The 20,008-nt window shown below is 43.5% G+C and overlaps 1 protein-coding gene across 1 annotated transcript in view; it reads left to right on the top strand.

Annotated features, from left to right (window-relative positions):
• LOC106560298 (BMP/retinoic acid-inducible neural-specific protein 3) overlaps positions 1-20,008 on the top strand; it is a 54,746-nt gene that overhangs the window by 25,453 nt on the left and 9,285 nt on the right. Inside the window, exons 5-7 of the mRNA XM_014123051.3 lie at positions 1,142-1,247; positions 1,621-1,857; positions 5,453-5,675. Coding sequence (XP_013978526.2) covers positions 1,142-1,247; positions 1,621-1,857; positions 5,453-5,675 — 566 coding nt within the window. The remainder of the gene's footprint in view (positions 1-1,141; positions 1,248-1,620; positions 1,858-5,452; positions 5,676-20,008) is intronic.

Raw genomic sequence — 20,008 nt, 5'->3', positions numbered from 1 at the left:
ATTTTGTGATTATCATATAATGAATCACTGCTGCTTATGTATTGAAGGTTGATCATGGTTCTGGTGTCTTAATGTTTTGAATGCATACCTTTTTGATACAGTTCAGTTTCTGTTATTTTTCTTTCTTGTGTCTCACCCTTCCCTCTGTTTTCACAGTGACCTTAAAGTAGGTGTCAAAGAAAGCAAACTTTTCTGCCCACAGAGGGAATGGAAAGTGTCCCCTTTCTTCTGAATGTAGAACCATAGTTCCTCATTGATTTACACTGGTGATGTGGTTACTTTTATTGGCCCTTTGGGAAAATATTCAAAGAAGGAGCCACTGTGGCGTTAGGGGAGAATAACTTGCAAGTCACGAGGAGGGAGATGGATAGGCCCGCAGGCTGCCAGACTTGGAATGGTGGCAGAGAAACCTTGATATATGGGAGCTTTAAATCATCCTTTTGTCAAGGATGATTGAGCTGTGATTGTGAACGATCTAACCACTCACCCAGAGGAGAAGAGATCCTGTGTCTTTCCCATTTGTCAGCGTGAATCTAGTGATATGTGTGCCAGGCTTGCATGTAACTGCATCTTTCAAGACTTAAAGCATAATTGGAAGGTGCCACCGAAAATAATTCTTCATACGTAGTTCTTTCTTTTACTTTTTTGCAGACTCCACATTCTTCTCTCCCTTGTGTCAGATGACAGTATTTTTTGGTTGCATTGCTACTGTATGTCATCATCGCTTTCTCTGAGTAGACAAGAAACCACCTCTCACCCTTAAGCTTCTTCATGCACTATACTTTTTGGATATAACATAATGTGGCCTCTGAACAGAGAATTATCATCTAACAGACTATACTGAATAGTGGATATGTCTAAATGCACAACCTTGGTGTTGCATCATACACCAAACAACTAAACTACTGTACTATTACTTGTAATGTTTGTTGATGTGAACATTTAAACGTGTCTCAATAAGGTGTAAAATATTTAGTCCTGTGGAAGTACAGATGGTAGGAAGTGAGTGAGCGTACTATTGTTGTTGTTGATCTCATTCCACATGACATTCAGCTCTGCATCCCTAAACTTTTTATGACTTTAGTGGCTCTCTCTTACAGTGTAGTGGAGTATTGCCATGTGCCTCTGTCTTTCCCGTTAGGTGACCGAAACCAGGACGGGCCCTCTTGGATGCAGTAACTATGACAACCTGGACTCAGTCAGCTCTGTTCTGGTTCAGAGCCCTGAAAACAAGATTAATCTGCAAGGTCGGCCATCCATAATTGAACCCACCCAGACATTCTGATGGAATTGTCACAGTTTATATTCTCTGCCAAACGTTAGACAAGACGCACCAGAGTGTCAGAAGGAATTTAGCTTCAATTCGTCTTTGTCTGGCATTGGAAAAACGAACCTCTGGATCCCTAAGTGAATCACAGGGATTTATAGACATGTATGAACAAGCCAGTGGAAATGTATCTATAAAGTGACCAGAAAAAAACCTCTTCTGTCCTATAGTAACTTACAGTAGAAAGTCTATAGTTAATACAGTATTTGAGTCTAGTTTACATTATTACAGTAATTTGTCTTGTAGTTTAGCCAGTGTTGTCATATATAAACTGTACCATGTCCTCTCCCCAGGTCTCCAGGCCATCCTACCACAGTACCTGAGGGTCAGGTTCGTCCAGGCTGCTCTGAGCTACATCGGCTGTAACGAGGAGGGTCAGTTTGTGTGCCGAGACAATGACTGTTGGTGCCGCTGCAGCCCAGGCTTCCCCCAGTGTAATTGCCCCGACGTGGACCTGAGGGCCATGGAGGCCAGCCTACTGCACATCAGAGACACCTGGAACATGGCCAACCAGGACTTTGAGGAGTCGGGTATGGGAGTATGACATTGACGATACACTCACAGAGGCGTATATAGAGAATTTGTATAGAGAACATTCAATATACTTGCACAAATGTACTGCAACTGTATGTCAAATCAAATGAAATTGTATTTGTCACATGCGCCGAATACAACCTTACCGTCAAATGCTTATTACAAGCCCTTAACCAACAATGCAGGTCAAGAAATAGAGTTAATTTTATTATTTTACTTAATTATTATTTTGTTTAAATATTTTCTTAAGTAAAAAAATGAAAAGTTACACAATAGAATTACAATAACAAGGATATATACAGGTAGTTCCGATACTGAGTCAATGTGCGGGGTACAGGTTAGTTGAGGTAATTTGTACATGTAAAGTGACTATGCATAGATAATAAACAACGAGTAGCAGCAGTGTAAAAACAAAGGGGGGGGTGGATTGGGGGTAGAAGCTGTTAAGTCTTATGAATTTGGGGTAGCAGCTGTTAAGGAACCTTTTAGACTTGGCGCACTGGTACCGCTCGTCATGCGGTAGCAGAGAGAACAGTCTATGACTTGGGTGACTGGAGTCTTTGATAATGTTTTGGGACTTCATCTGACCCCGCCTAATATATATAGGTCCTGGGTGGCAGGAAGCTTGGCCCCAGTGACGTACGTGGCAGGAGGCACTACCCTCTGTAGCACCTTACGGTCAGATGCCGAGCAGTTTCCATACAGGCGGTGATGCAACCGTTCAGGATGCTCTCGATGGTGCAGCTGTAGAACGTTTTGAGAATCTGGGGACCAATGACAAATCTTTGCAGTCTCCTGATATATGCCATAGAACCTTACACAACACAGAAATCAGTGTGACGTCTGCTGTCTATGGGTTCACATGTATATTTAAAGGCTGAATTATTCATATGAAATGTCAGGCCACACTTGAGAAGTCTGTGAACACATACAGTAACTCCAGAAAGTATTTATGCCCCTTGACTTGTTCCACATTTTGTTGTGTTACAGCCTGAATCTAAAATTGATTAAATAGAAATTTGTTGACACTGGCCTAAATACAATACCCCATAATGTCAAAGTACAAATTAATAAAAACGAGTGAATAAGTATTCAACCAATTTCTTATGGCAAGCCTAAATATGTTCAGGAGTAAACATTTGCTTAACAAGTCAAATAATAAGTTCAAAGAACTCTGTGTGCAATAATAGTGTTTAACATGATTTTTGAAAACCTCAACTCTGTACCCCACACATACATCTGTAAGGTCCCTCAGTCGAGCAGTGAATTTCAAACACAGATTTAACCACAAAGACCAGGGAGGTTTTCCAAAGCCTCGCCAAGAAGGGCAGACATTGAATATCCCTTTGAGCATGGTGAAGTTGCTTTTCTACACCCAATCACTACAAAGATACAGGCGTCCTTCCTAACTCAGTAGCCGGAGAGGAAGGAAACTGCTCAAGGATTTCACCATGAGGCCAATGGTGACTTTAAAACAGTTAGAGGGTGTTTAATGGCTGTGATAGGAGAAAACTGAGGATGGATCAACAACATTGTAGTTACTCCACAATACTAACCTAATTGACAGAGTGAAAAGAAGGAAGCCTCCACAGAATAAAAATATTCCAAAACATGCATTCTGTTTGCAATAAGGCAGTAAAGTAAAACGGCAAAACATTTGGAAAAATAAATTAACTTTGTCCTGAATACCAAGTGTTCTGTTTGGGGCAAATCCAACACATCACTGAGTACCACTTCATATTTTAAAGCATGGTGGTGGCGGCATCATGTTATGGATATGCTTGTCATTGGCAAGGACTAGGGAGTTTTTTAGGACAAAAATCAACAGAATAGCTAAGCACAATCCTAGATGAAAACCTGGTTGTCTGTTTTCTAACAGACACTGGGAGACAAATTCACCTTTCAGCATGACACTATCCAAAACACAAGGCCAAATATACGCTGGAGTTACTTCCCAAGACCACATTGAATGTTCCTGAGTGGCCTGGTTACATTTTTTACTTTAATTTGCTTGAAAATATATGGCAAGACTTGAAAATGTCTGTCTAGCAATGATAAACAATCAACTTGACAGAGCTTGAAGAATTATTTTAAAGAATAATGTGCAAATATTTTACAATCCAGGTGTGGAAAGCTCGTAGAGCCTTACCCAGAAAGACTCACAGCCGTAACCGCTGGCGATTTTAACATGTACTGTATTGACTCAGGGTTGTGAATACTTATGTATCTGAAATATTTGTGTATTTCATTTAAAAAAAAAAAAAAAATGTTTTCACTGCCATTATAGGGTATTGTGTGTCGATGGGTGAGGAAAAAGTTATATTTAATCCATTTTGAATTCAGGCTGTAATAAAACAAAATGTGGAATAAGTCAATGGATATGAATACTTTCTGAAGGCACTGTATGTTTAATTCACATGGCCCATGCGAGGGACTAAACCCACAACCTTGATGTTGGCAGCATTATAGTGTAACTGTCTGAGCCAGTTGGACCAATTATACCCTCCACACCATCTGCCCTACTGCATTGTTGTTAAATTTGCCCTGGTTCAGTACCTGTAGTTCTGCAGTGGTTCGTCTCAGAGCAGAGCTGTGGGAAGGCATTAAGAGAGAAGCATTGTTACCTAGCTGTTTTCAGCCTCTGACAAGATAATAATGGTGGGAAGAGGCCTGGCTTTCAGGGATGAGGTGTCATTGTCGTGGCAGTGAAACAGCGTTCTAGTCTTGGCATGAACAGACAGTTTTATTTTTTATTGTTTGTCCCGGGAATGGTGCCAGCCTAAGCAGGTTTACTCAGGGTGCAATGGAGCACACTAATTCATTTGAATGCGGCAGCTGGAGGCTGATTTAAAACATGTAAACATCCTTTACCGAGCACATCATGGAATCTAATGGCCGTAAAGACACTACTACGTTTACTTGTAATTGCAATCTGAGATCTCTCTCTCCTAATATAGCGAATGGTTTATCAAAAAGTCCATTGTGTTAGTTATTTTTTAGAAGTTATTCATTTCACAGCAGTACATATTACACCATGGCTAGTCACTTGGAGAGCGAATGACGATTGTAATCAGAGATAATCAACATCACTGTTAATTGTAAATATCACTGTCACTTTCTCATTACAGATTAGTTAGAATTGAATTCTGAAAAATCTATTCAATCATGAAAGAATATATCGATTGCTCTGAAAATAGATTTTTGTTCATTCCTGCGATGCCCCCTTTGACTCGTTAAACCTAACACTTACCATGAAGCAAAGTCATATTTTTTGCTGCTTTTCTATCTGTTTGGCTGTTGTGCCTTTGCTGACAGAGCCATGAGCTTGCTTTGCCAGGAGCTGGCTGGGTTCTTGGTGTTTCAAACAGAGACACAGACCCACATTTAGTTCTGCCTCTTTCTATTAGCGTATGCATCACTTCCATTTTCCCCCACCGCGGCCCGGCAAACCAAGTCCCGTGTGCTCTCTCTAAAGTGATCCCTTAATGCCGTCTGACTTTATCAGCCAAAATGAACAGAATCATATAAATAAATAAGCGGACCAGAACGACAAGGGGGCATTAAACCTCTCCACACCTGTCTGCCTTTCAGAGGAGTTCCAGAACTTTTTGCGGAGACTCCCGACGTTCTACGCCCTCAACACATCTGCCATCCAGTACTTCTGGAAGATGGAGCCGGCCATCCACCAACGCTACAGACAGCTGGAGCTCAGCAGCAGACAGCTCATTGCCAAATCCCGACGAATCGTCAACAAACTCTTCACCCTCAGCAAGAGGTGTCGGACACAGCCGAAAGTCATTGTGCTGAGAGAGAGGTGAGACTATATTATGATAAACATTGCCTGTGAAGTTTAGCTGGCATGTAAAGTACCAGTCAAAAGTTTGGACACCTACAGTACTTGTTCCAGGGTTTTTCTTTATTTTTACTATGTTCTACATTGTAGAATAATATTGAATCAAATTAACTTTATTTGTCACATGCGCAGAATACAACAAGTGTAGACCTTACCGTGAAATGCTTTCTTTCAAGCCCTTAACCAACAGTGCAGTTCAAGAAGAGTTAAGACAATATTTACCAAATAAAAAAAAATAAAAAAATGTAGTAGTCCGGTGGCCGTTTGATTAATTGTTCAGCAGTCTTATGGCTTGGGGATAGAAGCTGTTGAGGAGCCTTTTTGTCCTATACTTGGCGGTTCGGTACCGCTTGCCGTGTGGTAGCAAGAGAAAACAGTTTATGATTTGGGTGACTGGACTCTGACAATTTTATGGGCTTTCCTCTGACACGGCCTATTATATAGGTCCTGCATTGCAGGAAGCTTGGCCCCAGTGATGTACTGGGCTGTACGCACTACCCTCTGTAGCGCTTTGCGGTCAGATGCCGAGCAGCTGCCATACCAGGCGGTGATGCAACCGGTCAGGATGCACTTGATGGTGCAGCTGTAGAACTTTGAGGATCTGGGGACCCATGCCAAGTCTTTTCAGTCTCCTGAGGGGGAAAAGGTTTTGTCGTGCCCTCTTCATGAGTGTCTTGGTGTGTTTGGACCATGATAGTTCGTTGGTAATGTGGACACCAATGAACTTGAAGCTCTTGACCCTCTCCACTACAGCCCCATTGATGTTAATGGGGGCTGGTACGGGCCGCCTTTTCCTGTAGTCCACAATCAGCTCCTTAGTCTTGCTCACATTGAGGGAGAGATTGTTGTCCTGGCACCACACTGTCAGTTATCTGACCTCCTCCCTACAGGCTGTCTCATCATTGTCGGTGATCGTTGTCGGTGTCAGCAAACTTAATGACGGCGTTGGAGTCGTGTTTGTTTGGTGGTGGGTGAACAGGGAGTACAGGAGGGGACTAAGTACACACCCATGAGGGGCTCCAGTGTTGATGATCAGCATGGCAGACATGTTGTTGCCTCCCCTTACCACCTGGGGGCAGCCCATCAGGAAGTCCAGGATCAAGTGACTGCACTTGAAGACATCTGGAATCATATAAAATATATTTTATATTTGAGATTCTTCAAAGTAGCCACCCTTTGCCTTGATTACAGTTTTGCACACTCTTTTGGTATTCTCTCAACCAGCTTCATGAGGTAGTCACCTGGAATGCATTTACATTAACACGGTGCCCCTCATGGGTGTGTACTTAGTCCCCTCCTGTACTCCCTGTTCACCCACGACCAAACAAACACGACTCCAACACCGTCATTAAGTTTGCTGACACCGACAACGATCACCGACAATGATGAGACAGCCTGTAGGGAGGAGGTCAGATAAATGGCAGTGTGGTGCCAGGACAACAATCTCTTCCTCAATGTGAGCAAGACTAAGGAGCTGATCGTGGACTACAGGAAAAGGCAGCCCGTACCAGCCCCCATTAACATCAATGGGGCTGTAGTGGAGAGGGTCGAGAGCTTCAAGTTCCTTGATGTCCACATCACCAAAGAACTATCATGGTCCAAACACACCAAGACACTCATGAAGAGGGCACGACAAAACCTTTTCCCCTCAGGAGACTGAAAAGACTTGGCATGGGTCCCCAGATTCCCAGATCCTCAAAGTTCTACAGCTGCACCATTAAGTGCATCCTGACCGGTTGCATCACCACCTGGTGTGCCTTGTTAAAAGTTACTTTGTGGAATTTCTTTCCTTCTTAATGCGTTTGAGTCAATCAGTTGTGTTGTGTTGTGACAAGGTAGGAGTGGTATATAGAAGATAGTTTTCACCAAATAGGGTTAGGGTCCATATTATGGCAAGAACAGCTCAAATAAGCAAAGAGAAATTACACTCCATGAAGGTCAGTCAACCTGGAAAATGTCAAGAACTTTGAACGTTTCTTCAAGTGCAGTCACAAAAACCATCAAGCACTATGATAAAACTGGCTCTCATGAGGACTGCCAGAAAGGAAGACCCAGAGTTACCTCTGCTGCAGTCCTTTGCATAATCATGTTGCTTATTGAAGTCCATAACAGATGGATCCATACAACAACAAAAAACAATATGTACAATACTTACGTGATCACCTTGGTTTAGTTAGTAGTGTGGATGATCGAGACTGGAATCAGTGGGAATTAGAGTTCAAGTAACAGACACATCTCAAAATGAACTGTTCAGAGGAGACTGTGTGAATCAGAACTTCATGGTTGAATTGCTGTGAAGAAACCACTACTAAAGGACACCAATAAGAAGAGACTCGCTTGGGCCAAGGAACACAAGCAATGGTCATTAGACCGGTGGAAATCTCTCCTTTGGTCTGATGAGTCCTATTTTGAGATTTTTGGTTCCAACCAACCTGTCTTTGTGAGATGCAGAGTAGGTGAACAGATGATCTCTGCATGCGTGGTTTCCACCGTGAAGCATGGAGGAGGAGATGTGATCGAGTGGGGGTGCTTTGCTGGTGACACTGTCAGTGATATATTTACAATTCAAGGCACACTTAACCAGCATGGCTACCACAGCATTCTGCAGCGGTACGCCATCCCATCTGGTTTGCACTTTGTGCCACTATCATTTGTTTTTCAAAAGGACAATGACCCAACACACCTCCAGACTGTAAGGGCTATTTGACCAAGAAGGAGAGTGATGGAGTGCTGCATCCGATGACCTGGCCTCCACAATCACCTGACCTCAACCCAATTGAGATGGTTTGGGATGAGTTGGACAGCAGAGTGAATGAAAAGCAGTCAACAACTGCTTAGCATATGTGGGAACTCCAAGACTGGTGGAAAAGCATTCCAGCTGAAGGTTGAAAGAATGCCAAGAGTGTGCAAAGCTGTCATCAAGGCAAAGAAGGGTGGCTACTTTGAAGAATCTCAAATAGAAAATATATTTTGATTTGTTTAACACTTTTTTTGGTTACTACATGATTTCATATGTGTTATTTCATAGGTGTGATGTCTTCACTATTATTCTAAAAATAAATAAAAACCCTTGAATGAGTAGGTGTCTGTCCAAACTTTTGACTGGTACTGTATGTGCATGAAGAATGCGAAGGGGGGTGGGGGGTAGAGAGATTTTTTTTTGGGGGGGGGGGGGGTGACAGAGGTGAGAGGATGCTATGATAAACATTGTTGGTGACCTTTAAATTACATGAATATGGATGAGAAATCAAGTCTCAAACTGGTAGTTATATTTCTGTGCTATCTCTGGATGGGGTATCAAACTAATTTAAAAAATATATCTTTATTTAACTAGGCAAGTCAGTTAAGAACAAATACTTATTTTCAATGATGGCCTAGGAACAGTGGGTTAACTGCCTTGTTCAGGGGCAGAACGACAGATTTTTACCTTGTCAGCTTGGGGATTCGATCTTGCAACCTTTCAGTTACTAGTCCAACGCTCTAACCACTAGGCTACCTGCTGCCCCAAAATGTTGTGTTTATAACATGGTAATAAATACAACACTTTGTTTTCAGCAGAGACCTGAGAAGGGTTTTTGTAGAAAGAAATGTTTCGATGCTGATGACTTGGTCCCGGTCTAGTCTCCCTCCAAAATATCCAGGCCATGTAAGAAATCTGCCTGAGTATCCCTTTTGACCCTGAATAGACTCGGAGATGTTGTGAATGTCCCAGTCAAAAATGGCTGCTGTTCAGACATACACATTGTTGATAGGTGAGGGGAGATGAATTCTGTACTCTGCATATTGCCTTGACATTTCTGCACAGATTTTTTTGGTTTCTTATGTTCAAAAGAGTTCACAGGCAATCAATCAGAACATGAGATAGCATCTCCAATTTCACCAACCCTCTTGTCGGGTGAAACTCTGCTGTGCTTGTGTTTTTTTTCTTCATTTTCTTCTAAATGTGTTTTATAAAAGGTTTCACTTGGCAAAATCAGCCCATATTTCTTCGTCAGGGGAAAATTGACTTTAACAAGCATAGAGGACTGATTAATAAAACTGAAACTCTATTTCATACATTAGATATACTGAGATATCTTTGATTTTAATAGACTACATACAGAGAATACAGTAGTTACCTAGATCTCACTAATACCGTCAGCCATAATTCATTTAATTCATTCATGTTTATTATTTACATACAAAATCCCATAGAGAGAACATCCATTTCATTAGTTGTCACGTCCTGACCCGAGGTAAGATGTAATTCTCTATAGTACTGTAGAGCAGGGCGTGACAGGGGGTGTTTTTGGGCTGATCTATGTTTTCTAGTTCTATGTTTAAATTCTAGTTTTCTATATCTATGTTGGATTGTTTGGGGTTGATCTCTAATTGGAGGCAGCTGATCCTCATTTGCCTCTGATTAGAGATCATATTTAAGTAGGGGTTTTTCTCATTGTGGTTTATTGTCTTTTGAGTAGTGTGTCGTCCTCTCTGCGTCACGGTTTGTTGTTTTGGTATTTCAAGATTTCTGTATTTGCATTCAGTTTCACTTTTAATAAATATGTGGAACTACGAAAACGCTGCATCTTGGTCCAATCCTCCGAACAGCCGTGACAGAATAACCCACCATAAAAGGACCAGGCAGCGTAAGAAGAAGGAGCAGCAGGAGTAATGGACATGGGAGCAGATTTTGGACGGGGAAGGACCCTGGAGTCAGGCTGGGGAGTATCGCCGACCGAAGGAGGAACTTGAGGCAGTGAAGGCAGAGCGACGATACTACAAGGCGTTATATGCACCGAAAGGCAAGTGCGAGAGGCAGCCCCCCCCAAAAATATTGGGGGGGGGGGGGGGGGCACACGGGGAGGTTTGCTAAGTCAGGATGGAGACCTGAGCCAACTCCCCGTGCTTACTGTGGGGAGCGGGTGACGAGGAACGCACCGAGCTATGCGGAAATGCGCACTGTAGCGCCCATACGCATTCAAAGCCCCGTGCGCTCGGTGAAAGCTCCTCAGCGTTGCCATGCTAGAGTTGGCACTCAGCCAGGAAGGCGTGTGCCTGCTCAGCGCATCTGGCTGCCAGTGCGTCTCCTCGGACCAGTTTATCCTGCGCCTGCTCTACGCATGGCAGCCCTCATTCCCCAGCACAGCCCAGTTCGCCCTGTGCCAGCGCTCCGCCCGTACCGGGCTACAGTGACCATCCAGCCAGGACGGGTTGTGCAGGCCGTGCGCTCCAGACCTCCAGTGCGTCTCCAAGACCCAGTGTACCCTGTGCCTGCTCCGCGTACTCTACATCCAGTGCGCCACCATAGCCCAGTACGTCCTGTTCCTGCTCCTCGCACTAGCCTGAAGGTGTGTGGTACTAGCCTGGCGCCTCCTATACCAGTCCCACGTAGCAGACCTCCAGTGCATCACCAGAGCCCAGTACATCCTGTTCCTGCTCCCCGCACTAGCCTGAAGGTGTGTGTGACTAGCCTGGCGCCTCCTATGCCAGTCCCACGTAGCAGACCTCCAGTGCGCCACCATAGCCCGGTAAGGCTGGTGCCTGATGTGAGTACGCGGTCCGAAGTACGTCTCCCCAGTCCGGTGAGACCAGTTCCAGCGCCCCGAAGGAAGCCTCTAATGATGGTCATTGGTCCGACATCTCCAGTGATAACCCATGGCCCGGAGCCTCCAGTAATGATCCATGGCACAAAGCTTCCAGTGATTATCCATGACGCGGAACCAGTAGTGATGACCCATGGCACAGAGCCTGCAGCGAAGGTCCCCAGTCCGGAACCTACAGCGACGCTCTTCAGCGCGGAGCCTCCAGCGACGCTCGGCGGCCCGGAGCCTCCGGCGATGATCCATGGTCTTGTTCCTCTTGACGTACAGAAGCGGGGGGATCAGCGGGCGGTGGGGGTACTACGCCCGGAATCAGAGCCGCCACCATAGACATTAGTCACCTAACCCACCCTCACTTTGTGTTTTTTGTGGTTGCTTTCTTGGGTTTTTGTTTGCATTCGGAGTATGCACCTTTGGGGGGGGGGGGGGGGGGGTACTACTGTCACCTCCTGACCCTAGTAAGATGTAATTTTCTATAGTAGGGCATGGCGTGACAGGGGGTGTTTTTGGGCTGATCTATGTTTTCTAGTTCTATGTTTAAATTCTAGTTTTCTATATCTATGTTGGATTGTTTGGGGTTGATCTCTAATTGGAGGCAGCTGATCCTCATTTGCCTCTGATTAGAGATCATATTTAAGTAGGGGTTTTTCTCATTGTGGTTTGTGGGTTATTGTCTTTTGAGTAGTGTGTCGTCCTCTCTGCGTCACGGTTTGTTGTTTTGGTATTTCAAGTTTTCTGTATTTGCATTCAGTTTCACTTTTAATAAATATGTGGAACTACGAAAACGCTGTGTCTTGGTCCAATCCTTCGAACAGCCGTGACATTAGTATTTCCTTTTACTGTTATTTTTCACCGTGAAGGACTATATTTTGCTCAGTGAAGGACTGTATTCTGTAGTGTTGATTGTCTTTTTGTATGACATTTTTTTTTTTTTTTTAAACTACCTATAATGGATACAAATAAAAGGTCTGTGGCCATGAGAATCTCATAAACTATGTTAATTTGTACTAGTCTCCTAGTACTACTGCTATTGTGGCTCTAACACAGAAGTGATCGTGTACTCTGTGCCATATTTCTGTTAATGGGCTTTAGTAAAGCAATACAAGCTACTCTCTGCCCCTCCAATTTCCATTATAGGTTTCTTTGCCCCTTCATTTTCTCAACCTTATGGTGTTTCGACAAATTGTTTCATGGACTCAATTCAAAAAGTAAATCCAGTTATTCACAGAGAATTGGGTGCCAGCACAGAGATGCAGAGACACAGGGTTCTATTTTTGGCTGGTGCTAAGGAGGTGCACATTAGTTTGCAATTTCGTCATGTAAAAACTGGTGCACTGGCATTTTCCAAACCTAACGCCAGGTTCGGCTATTTACCTGTCTAACATCAACTTGCTTGCGCTGAGGTACAAGAGGTGGCAATATTTGAGGTGTGTCCTTAACAAGCGCAAAAGTCACAATTTCATGCAGTGCTAATGGGAAGTTTTAAGACCCACAAAAAGCAGGTCTTAACTGTAATGCAGTAGATAATGGCATGGATTTTGAGAGCGAAAGCGCACCCTATCCAGCCATGATGCACAGAGCCCATGGAAGGACAGATGTGCCTTTTGTGCAATAGATTTTTTTTCACCACCATTTGATAAAAAAAGAACAAGCAGAGCCTGTCCTCCCCTTTAATATAGGCTGGTTTAGCAGCATCACATAGTGCGTATTTTTATCGTGGCCATTAGCCAAGTAGACTATGAATAAGGAGGTTTTAAATGGTCTACTGCGAGTGCTTGGAAATGTTTTTGATGCAACTGGTCAGGATGCTCTCGATGGTGCAACGGTAGTATTTGTAGAGGACCCAGGGCAGCATGCCAAAGTTCTTCAGCCACCTTAGGAATTAGAGACGCTGTTGTGCCCTCTTGACACGAGTGGTGGTTTTATTGGTCCATGACAAGTCCTCGTTGATGTGGACTCCAAGGAACTTCACTCGTGACTCTCTCTACTACTGCAGTCCCGTTGATGTGGATCAATGGTAGAGTATCCATCCCCTCGTCCAATTACCAAAGACACACTCCTCCAAACTATTCAGTCTTCCTATAATACCATATCAACCAGGTAAAAAAAAACTATTGCCTTGCACATACTGTAGGCAACGATAGAATTGAGAGGAGCCTAGTATTTTGCATAGAAGTGTGAATATTATGCATAAAGACATTTAAGCCTACATGTGCACACAGTGCCATGAAACGAGAGAAGCGATTTATGGTATATTTCTGACTCGATCCTATTTAGACACATTGTTGTTGGTTTAAAAACAATTTGTTTTTTGTTTCATTTTATTAAAAACCAAACTTATTACAAAGATTTATCGTTAATTGGTTTATGGTGAGAACATACATGGCTCGAATGCAATGTAATTTCAGCTGCTAATTCTGGGTAAGCGCTAATATGATCTGTAAGATGGTTCCATGATGTTTATACATTACATTTGCGATCAGTATCACAGTAAGTGGACATTTCCACATTCTCTTTATATTGGATCTTTATCCAGCTCCTGTGAAAAGTTTGGATGTGCATAAAACCCTCAATAGTATAAGTTGTCTGTATTATACACCCAGAAGGAGCAATTATGGTGCCTGTAACTGTAATTAGACATAGCCTATTTAAAATAAGTTGTAGAATTTGATAACAATTATAGTCTTTTTAGGCCTTATCAATAGCCTAGTGAATTTAATCTTGCTTATTGACTACATTTGGCATGTCCAGACTGCAATTTTAGCCAGCAGCATACCACCCTGCGTCCCACTGCTAGCTTGCCACTGAAGCTAAGCAGGTTTGGTCCTGGTCGGTCCATGGATGGGAGACTCTTTCATATTGTCAAAAGAAATATCACAATCCCCCAGGGCAGTGATTGGGGACATTGCCCTGTGTAGTGTACCGTCTTTCTGATGGGATGTTAAATGGGTGCCCTGACTCTCTGTGGCCACTAAAGAGCACATGGCACTTATCATAAGAGTAGGGGTGTTTTAACCCTGGTGTCCTGGCTAAATTCCCAATCTGGCCCTCATACCTTCCCGGCCACCTAATCATTCCCAAGCTTCCAATTGACTCATTCCTCTCCCCTGTAACTGTTCCCCAGGTTTTTGCTGTAAATGAGAATTTGTTCTCTGTCAACTTACCTGGTAAAAATAAGGGTTAAATTCAAATTAAATTAAATTAGCCCCTATATCAATGTGAATGCTATAGCCTATGTTTAACAATGTATTTCCATATTGATGCAATTACAACAGTGTGGACTGCAGACATGTTTAACATATTTAGCAAATATAGGGCAGGCTATTTAACAAACTAGGCTATAACGAACTAATATTCAAATTGGGGTTGAGGACAATGCAATACATAACACCATAAATACACAACTTGAAGCAACCACATATTTAGCCATGGAGCACGTTCTGTTTGCCCAGTGAGGGGCCAAGCCTCGACAATCCCACAACTTTATTCATCAAAACCCAGCCCTTTCACACTACCGCCAGCTACTGCGACCATCATTCTGGTTTGAAAATAGCAAAAATATTTCTGACACACCCCCGAATCTATAACGCTACCGCCAGCACTAAGATTTACCATTGCATTAGGTTTGTTAAAATAGAGCCCACAGAGGTATCCACTGTCTCTGGTGTTGGGTGTCTGTGAAAAGCTCTGACAAATTACTGTATATATGAAGGGACAAAGCCATCGATCACGTGACACCATTCATTCCTTCCTATGTGAAGACTCAATGGCGCATTGAAGCCAAATTAAGATGGCATCTCATGAAGACATAACATGCGCAGTTTGAACTACTCCAGGAAGTGACGTTGCAAGCTAGCTCAGTGCTGCCCCTCCTATTGAATAACTCAAGTTGAAGGCCGACCGGGATACTGCAAGGCTGCCATTAGCAACTGTGCAATAAAAAAAATCAGTTCAAGGACATATAGTGCCTTCAGAAAGTATTCACACCCCTTGGATTTTTCCCAAAACAATTTTTGTTTGCTAGATAATGGTACCGGAGGTGTCACGTGCTGACCCTAGTAAGATGTCATTTTCTATAGTAGAGTAGGTCAGGGCGTGACAGGGGGTGTTTTGGGTTGTTCTATGTTTTCTATTTCTATGTTTGGGTTGATCTCTAATTGGAGGCAGCTGATCCTCGTTGCCTCTGATTAGAGATCATATTTAAGTAGGGTTTTTTCTCATTGTGGTTTGTGGGTTATTGTCTTTAGTAGTGTGTCGTCCTCTCTGCGTCACGGTTTGTTGTTTTGGTATTTCAAGTTTTCTGTATTTGCATTCAGTTTCACTTTTAATAAATATGTGGAACTACGAAAACGCTGCGTCTTGGTCCAATCCTTCGAACAGCCGTGACATTAGTATTTCCTTTTACTGTTATTTTTCACCGTCAAGGACTATATTTTGCTCAGTGAAGGACTGTATTCTGTAGTGTTGATTGTCTTTTTGTATGACTTTTTTTTTTTCTTTGAAACTACCTATAATGGATACAAATAAAAGGTCAGGGCGTGACAGGGGGTGTTTTGGGTTGTTCTATGTTTTCTATTTCTATGTTTGGGTTGATCTCTAATTGGAGGCAGCTGATCCTTGTTGCCTCTGATTAGAGATCATATTTAAGTAGGGGTTTTTCTTCCTGGGTTTTGTGGGTAGTTGTTTTCTGTTTAGTGTATGTCACCTGACGGAACTGTTGTCGGTCGTTCTGTTTTGTATAAGTATATTCATTAAAAGTAAATATGAGCACTCTACACGCTGCGCCTTGGTCCCCTTTATACGACCCGCGTTACAGAACTACCCACCATGATTGGATCAAGCGGCGTGCCCGGGCAGAAATGGACACCTGGTCACATCAGAAGTGGATTGAGAGGAGAGACTGGGGGGTGCACACGGGTAGTTTGGCTGGGCCAGGACTGGGACCTGAGCCAATTCCCTGTGCTTTTTGTGGTAAGCATGTGCCTGCCTCTCGCACTCTCTCTCCAGTGCGCCTCCATAGCACAGTACGTCCTGTGCCTGCTCCTCGCGCTCTCCCTCCAGCGTGCCTCCAGAATACGGTACGTCCTGTGCCTGTTCTTCGTACTCTGCCTCCAGTGTGCATCCATAAGGTGTTCCTGAGCCTCCAGCGACGCTCGGCGGCCCTGAGCCTCCAGCGACGCTCGGCGGCCCTGAGCCTCCAGCGACGCTCGGCGGCCCTGAGCCTCCAGCGGCGCTCGGCGGCCCTGAGCCTCCAGCGGCGGCCTGCGGCCCGGAGTCTCCAGCAATGATCTACAGTCCGGTTCCTTCGACGACAATCCACGGTCAGGTGGTAATAAAGCAGAAGGATCAGCGGGTGGCGCGGGGAGTACGCCCAGAACCGGAGCCGCCTCCTATGCTGGATGTTAAGGTTATGTGGACTGCATTTGAGCCACCATAGACTTTTGTCACCCTCCCTACCCTCCCCTTGTGTTTTGTGGTTGTTTGGTTGTTTTGTTGGGTTTTGATTATGTTGCATTCGGAGTCTGCACCTTTGGGGGGGGTACTGTCACGTACTGACCCTAGTAAGATGTCATTTTCTATAGTAGAGTAGGTCAGGGCGTGACAGGGGGTGTTTTGGGGGTTTGTATGTTTTCTATTTCTATGTTGGGATTGTTTGGAATACAGTAGTTACCTAGATCTCACTAATACCGTCAGCCATAATTCATTTAATTCATTCATGTTTATTATTTACATACAAAATCCCATAGAGAGAACATCCATTTCATTAGTTGTCACGTCCTGACCCTAGTAAGATGTAATTCTCTATAGTACTGTAGAGCAGGGCGTGACAGGGGGTGTTTTTGGGCTGATCTATGTTTTCTAGTTCTATGTTTAAATTCTAGTTTTCTATATCTATGTTGGATTGTTTGGGGTTGATCTCTAATTGGAGGCAGCTGATCCTCGTTGCCTCTGATTAGAGATCATATTTAAGTAGGGTTTTTTCTTGGGTTTTGTGGGTAGTTTTCTGTTAAGTGTATGTCACCTGACGGAACTGTTGTCGGTTGTTTTGTCGTTTTGTTTAAGTATATTCATTAAAAGTAAATATGAGCACTCTACACGCTGCGCCTGGGTCCCCTTTATACGACCCGCGTTACAGGAGGAGATGGCTGCCATTTTACGATCTCCTAACCAATTGTGTTTTTTATTTTTGTTATTTTTTTTTGTAAATTATTTTGTACATAATGTTTCTACCACCATCTCTTATGACCAAAAAAATCTTTATTAACGAGTAAGATGCAAAGGATTTACTAAAGATACCTGACAAGGCCCAAATCCCCGTGATTTGCATGAGACGGAGACGGAGATATCAGGGCGGTAGTTAGGGGTGCCTTGTAAGGATCCGACGGTGAGTGGGTAATCTGCCTCTGCCATCAGTACTATTAGCCAACGTATAATCATTGGATAACAAAATAGATGAACTATGATCACAAATATCCTTCCAACGGGACATTAAAACTGTACTATCTTATGTTTCACTGAGTCGTGGCTGAATGCGGACATGAATAACATTCAGCTGGCCGGTTTAATGCTGCATCGGCAAGATAGAACAGCCGCCTCCGGTAAGACAAAGGGTGGCGGTCTGTGTATATTTGTAAACAACAGCTGATGTACAGAATCTAATGGTAGGGAACTCTCTAGGTTTTGCTCGCCTGAGGTAGAGTATCTCATGATAAGCTGTAGACCACACTATTTACTAAGAGTTTTTATCTATATTCTTTGTAGCTGTCTATTTACCACCACAATCCAATGCTGGGACTATGACTTCACTCAATCAGCTTAATACGGCCATAAGCAAACAGGAAAACGCTCATCCGCTGGCGGCGCTCCTAGTGGCCGGGGATTTTAATGTAGGGAAACTTAAATCTGTTCTACCTCATTTCTACCAGCATGTTAAATGTGCAACAAGAGGGGGGAAAAAAACTCTGGACCACCTTTACTCCACACACAGAGAGGCATGTACAAAGCTCAGAGACATTGGCCGTGTGGTGCCAGGATAACAACCTCTCCCTCAATGTGATCAAGACAAAGGAGATGATTGTAGAATACAGGAGAAGGAGGACCGAGCACACCCCCATTCTCATCGACGGGGCTGTAGTTGAGCAGGTTGAGAGCTTCAAGTTCCTTGGTGTCCACATCAACAAATTTTCATGGTCCAAACACACCAAGACAGTCGAGAAGAGGGCACGACAAAACCTTTTCCCCCTCAGGAGAATAAAAAGATTTGCCATGGGTCCTCAGATCCTCAAAGTTCTACAGCTGCACCATCGAGAGCATCCTGACTGGTTGCATCACTGTCTGGTATGGCAACTGCTCGGGATCCGACCACAAGGCACTACAGAGGGTAGTGCGTACGGCCCAGTACATCACTGCGGCCAACTTCCTGCCATCCAGGACCTCTATGCCAGGCGGTGTCAGAGGAAGGCCCTAAAAATTGTCAGAGACTCCAGCCACCCTAGTCATAGACTGTTCTCTCTGGTACCGCACGGCAAGCGGTACCGGAGCGCCAAGTCTAGGTCCAAAAGGCTTCTTAACAGCTTCTACCCCCAAGCCATAAGACTCTTGAACATCTAATCAAGGGCTACCCAGACCCCTCTTTTACGCTGCTGCTACTCTCTGTTTTTAATATATGCATAGTCACTTTAACTCTACCTACATTAGTTAGTTCCTTGTTGCAAACAGGATGCGTGTTTATGAATATTTGAATTCAGTACAGGCATCCTTCTTTTCACTCTGTCAATTAGGTTAGTATTGTGGAGTAACTACAATGTTGTTGATCAATCCTAAGTTTTCTCCTATCACAGCCATTAAACTCTGTTACTGATTTAAAGTCACCATTGGCCTGATGGTGAAATCTCTGAGTGGTTTCCTTCCTCTCCGGCAACAGAGTTAGGAAGGATGCCTGTATCTTTGTAGTGACTGGGAGTATTGATACAAGATTCCAAGTGTAATTTCTAACTTATAATATCAATTAATAACTAATATTATGCTCAAATGGGTATTTAATGTCTGTGTTTTTTTTACCATCCTACCAATAGGTGCCTTTCTTAGTGAGGCATTGGAAAGCCTTCCTGGTCTTTGTGGTTGAATCTGTGTTTTAAATTCACTGCTCGACTAAAGGACCTTACAGATAATTGTGTGTGGGATACAGAGATGAGGTAGTCATTCAAAAATCATATTAAAGGCCTCCCGACTGGTGCAGCGGCCTAAGGCTTGAGGTGTTATTACATTCCCGGGTTTGATCCCAGGCTGTGTCACAGCTGGCTGTGATCGGGAGACCAAGTGCGACTTGGCAGGGTTGTGTTTCGTAGGACGCATGGCTCTCGACATCCGCCTCTCCCGAGTCCGTAGGGGAGTTACAGCGATGGGACAAGACTGTGACTACCAATTTGGATATCACGAAAAAGGGGTTAAAAGCACCCAAAAATATTAAACACTATTATTGGACAAGCAACTTATTATGTGACTTCTTAAATAAATTCAGGAGTAAAAATGTACTTAAGGCTTGCCATAACAAAGGGGTTGATTACTTATTGATTGAAGATATTTCAGCTTTAGATTTTCTATTAATTTGTAAACATTTAGAAAAAAATCTTTCCATTTCGACATTGTGGGGTATTGTGTGTAGGTCAATCTCAGTTGAATGCATTTTACATTCAGACTGTAACACAACGA

Source organism: Salmo salar, chromosome 10 (genome assembly GCF_965601325.2).
Source record: "Salmo salar chromosome 10, fSalSal1, whole genome shotgun sequence".
Taxonomy (NCBI): domain Eukaryota; kingdom Metazoa; phylum Chordata; class Actinopteri; order Salmoniformes; family Salmonidae; genus Salmo; species Salmo salar.
The sequence above is the reverse complement of the archived record's forward strand: the minus strand, read 5'-3'. Positions and strand labels throughout refer to the sequence as shown.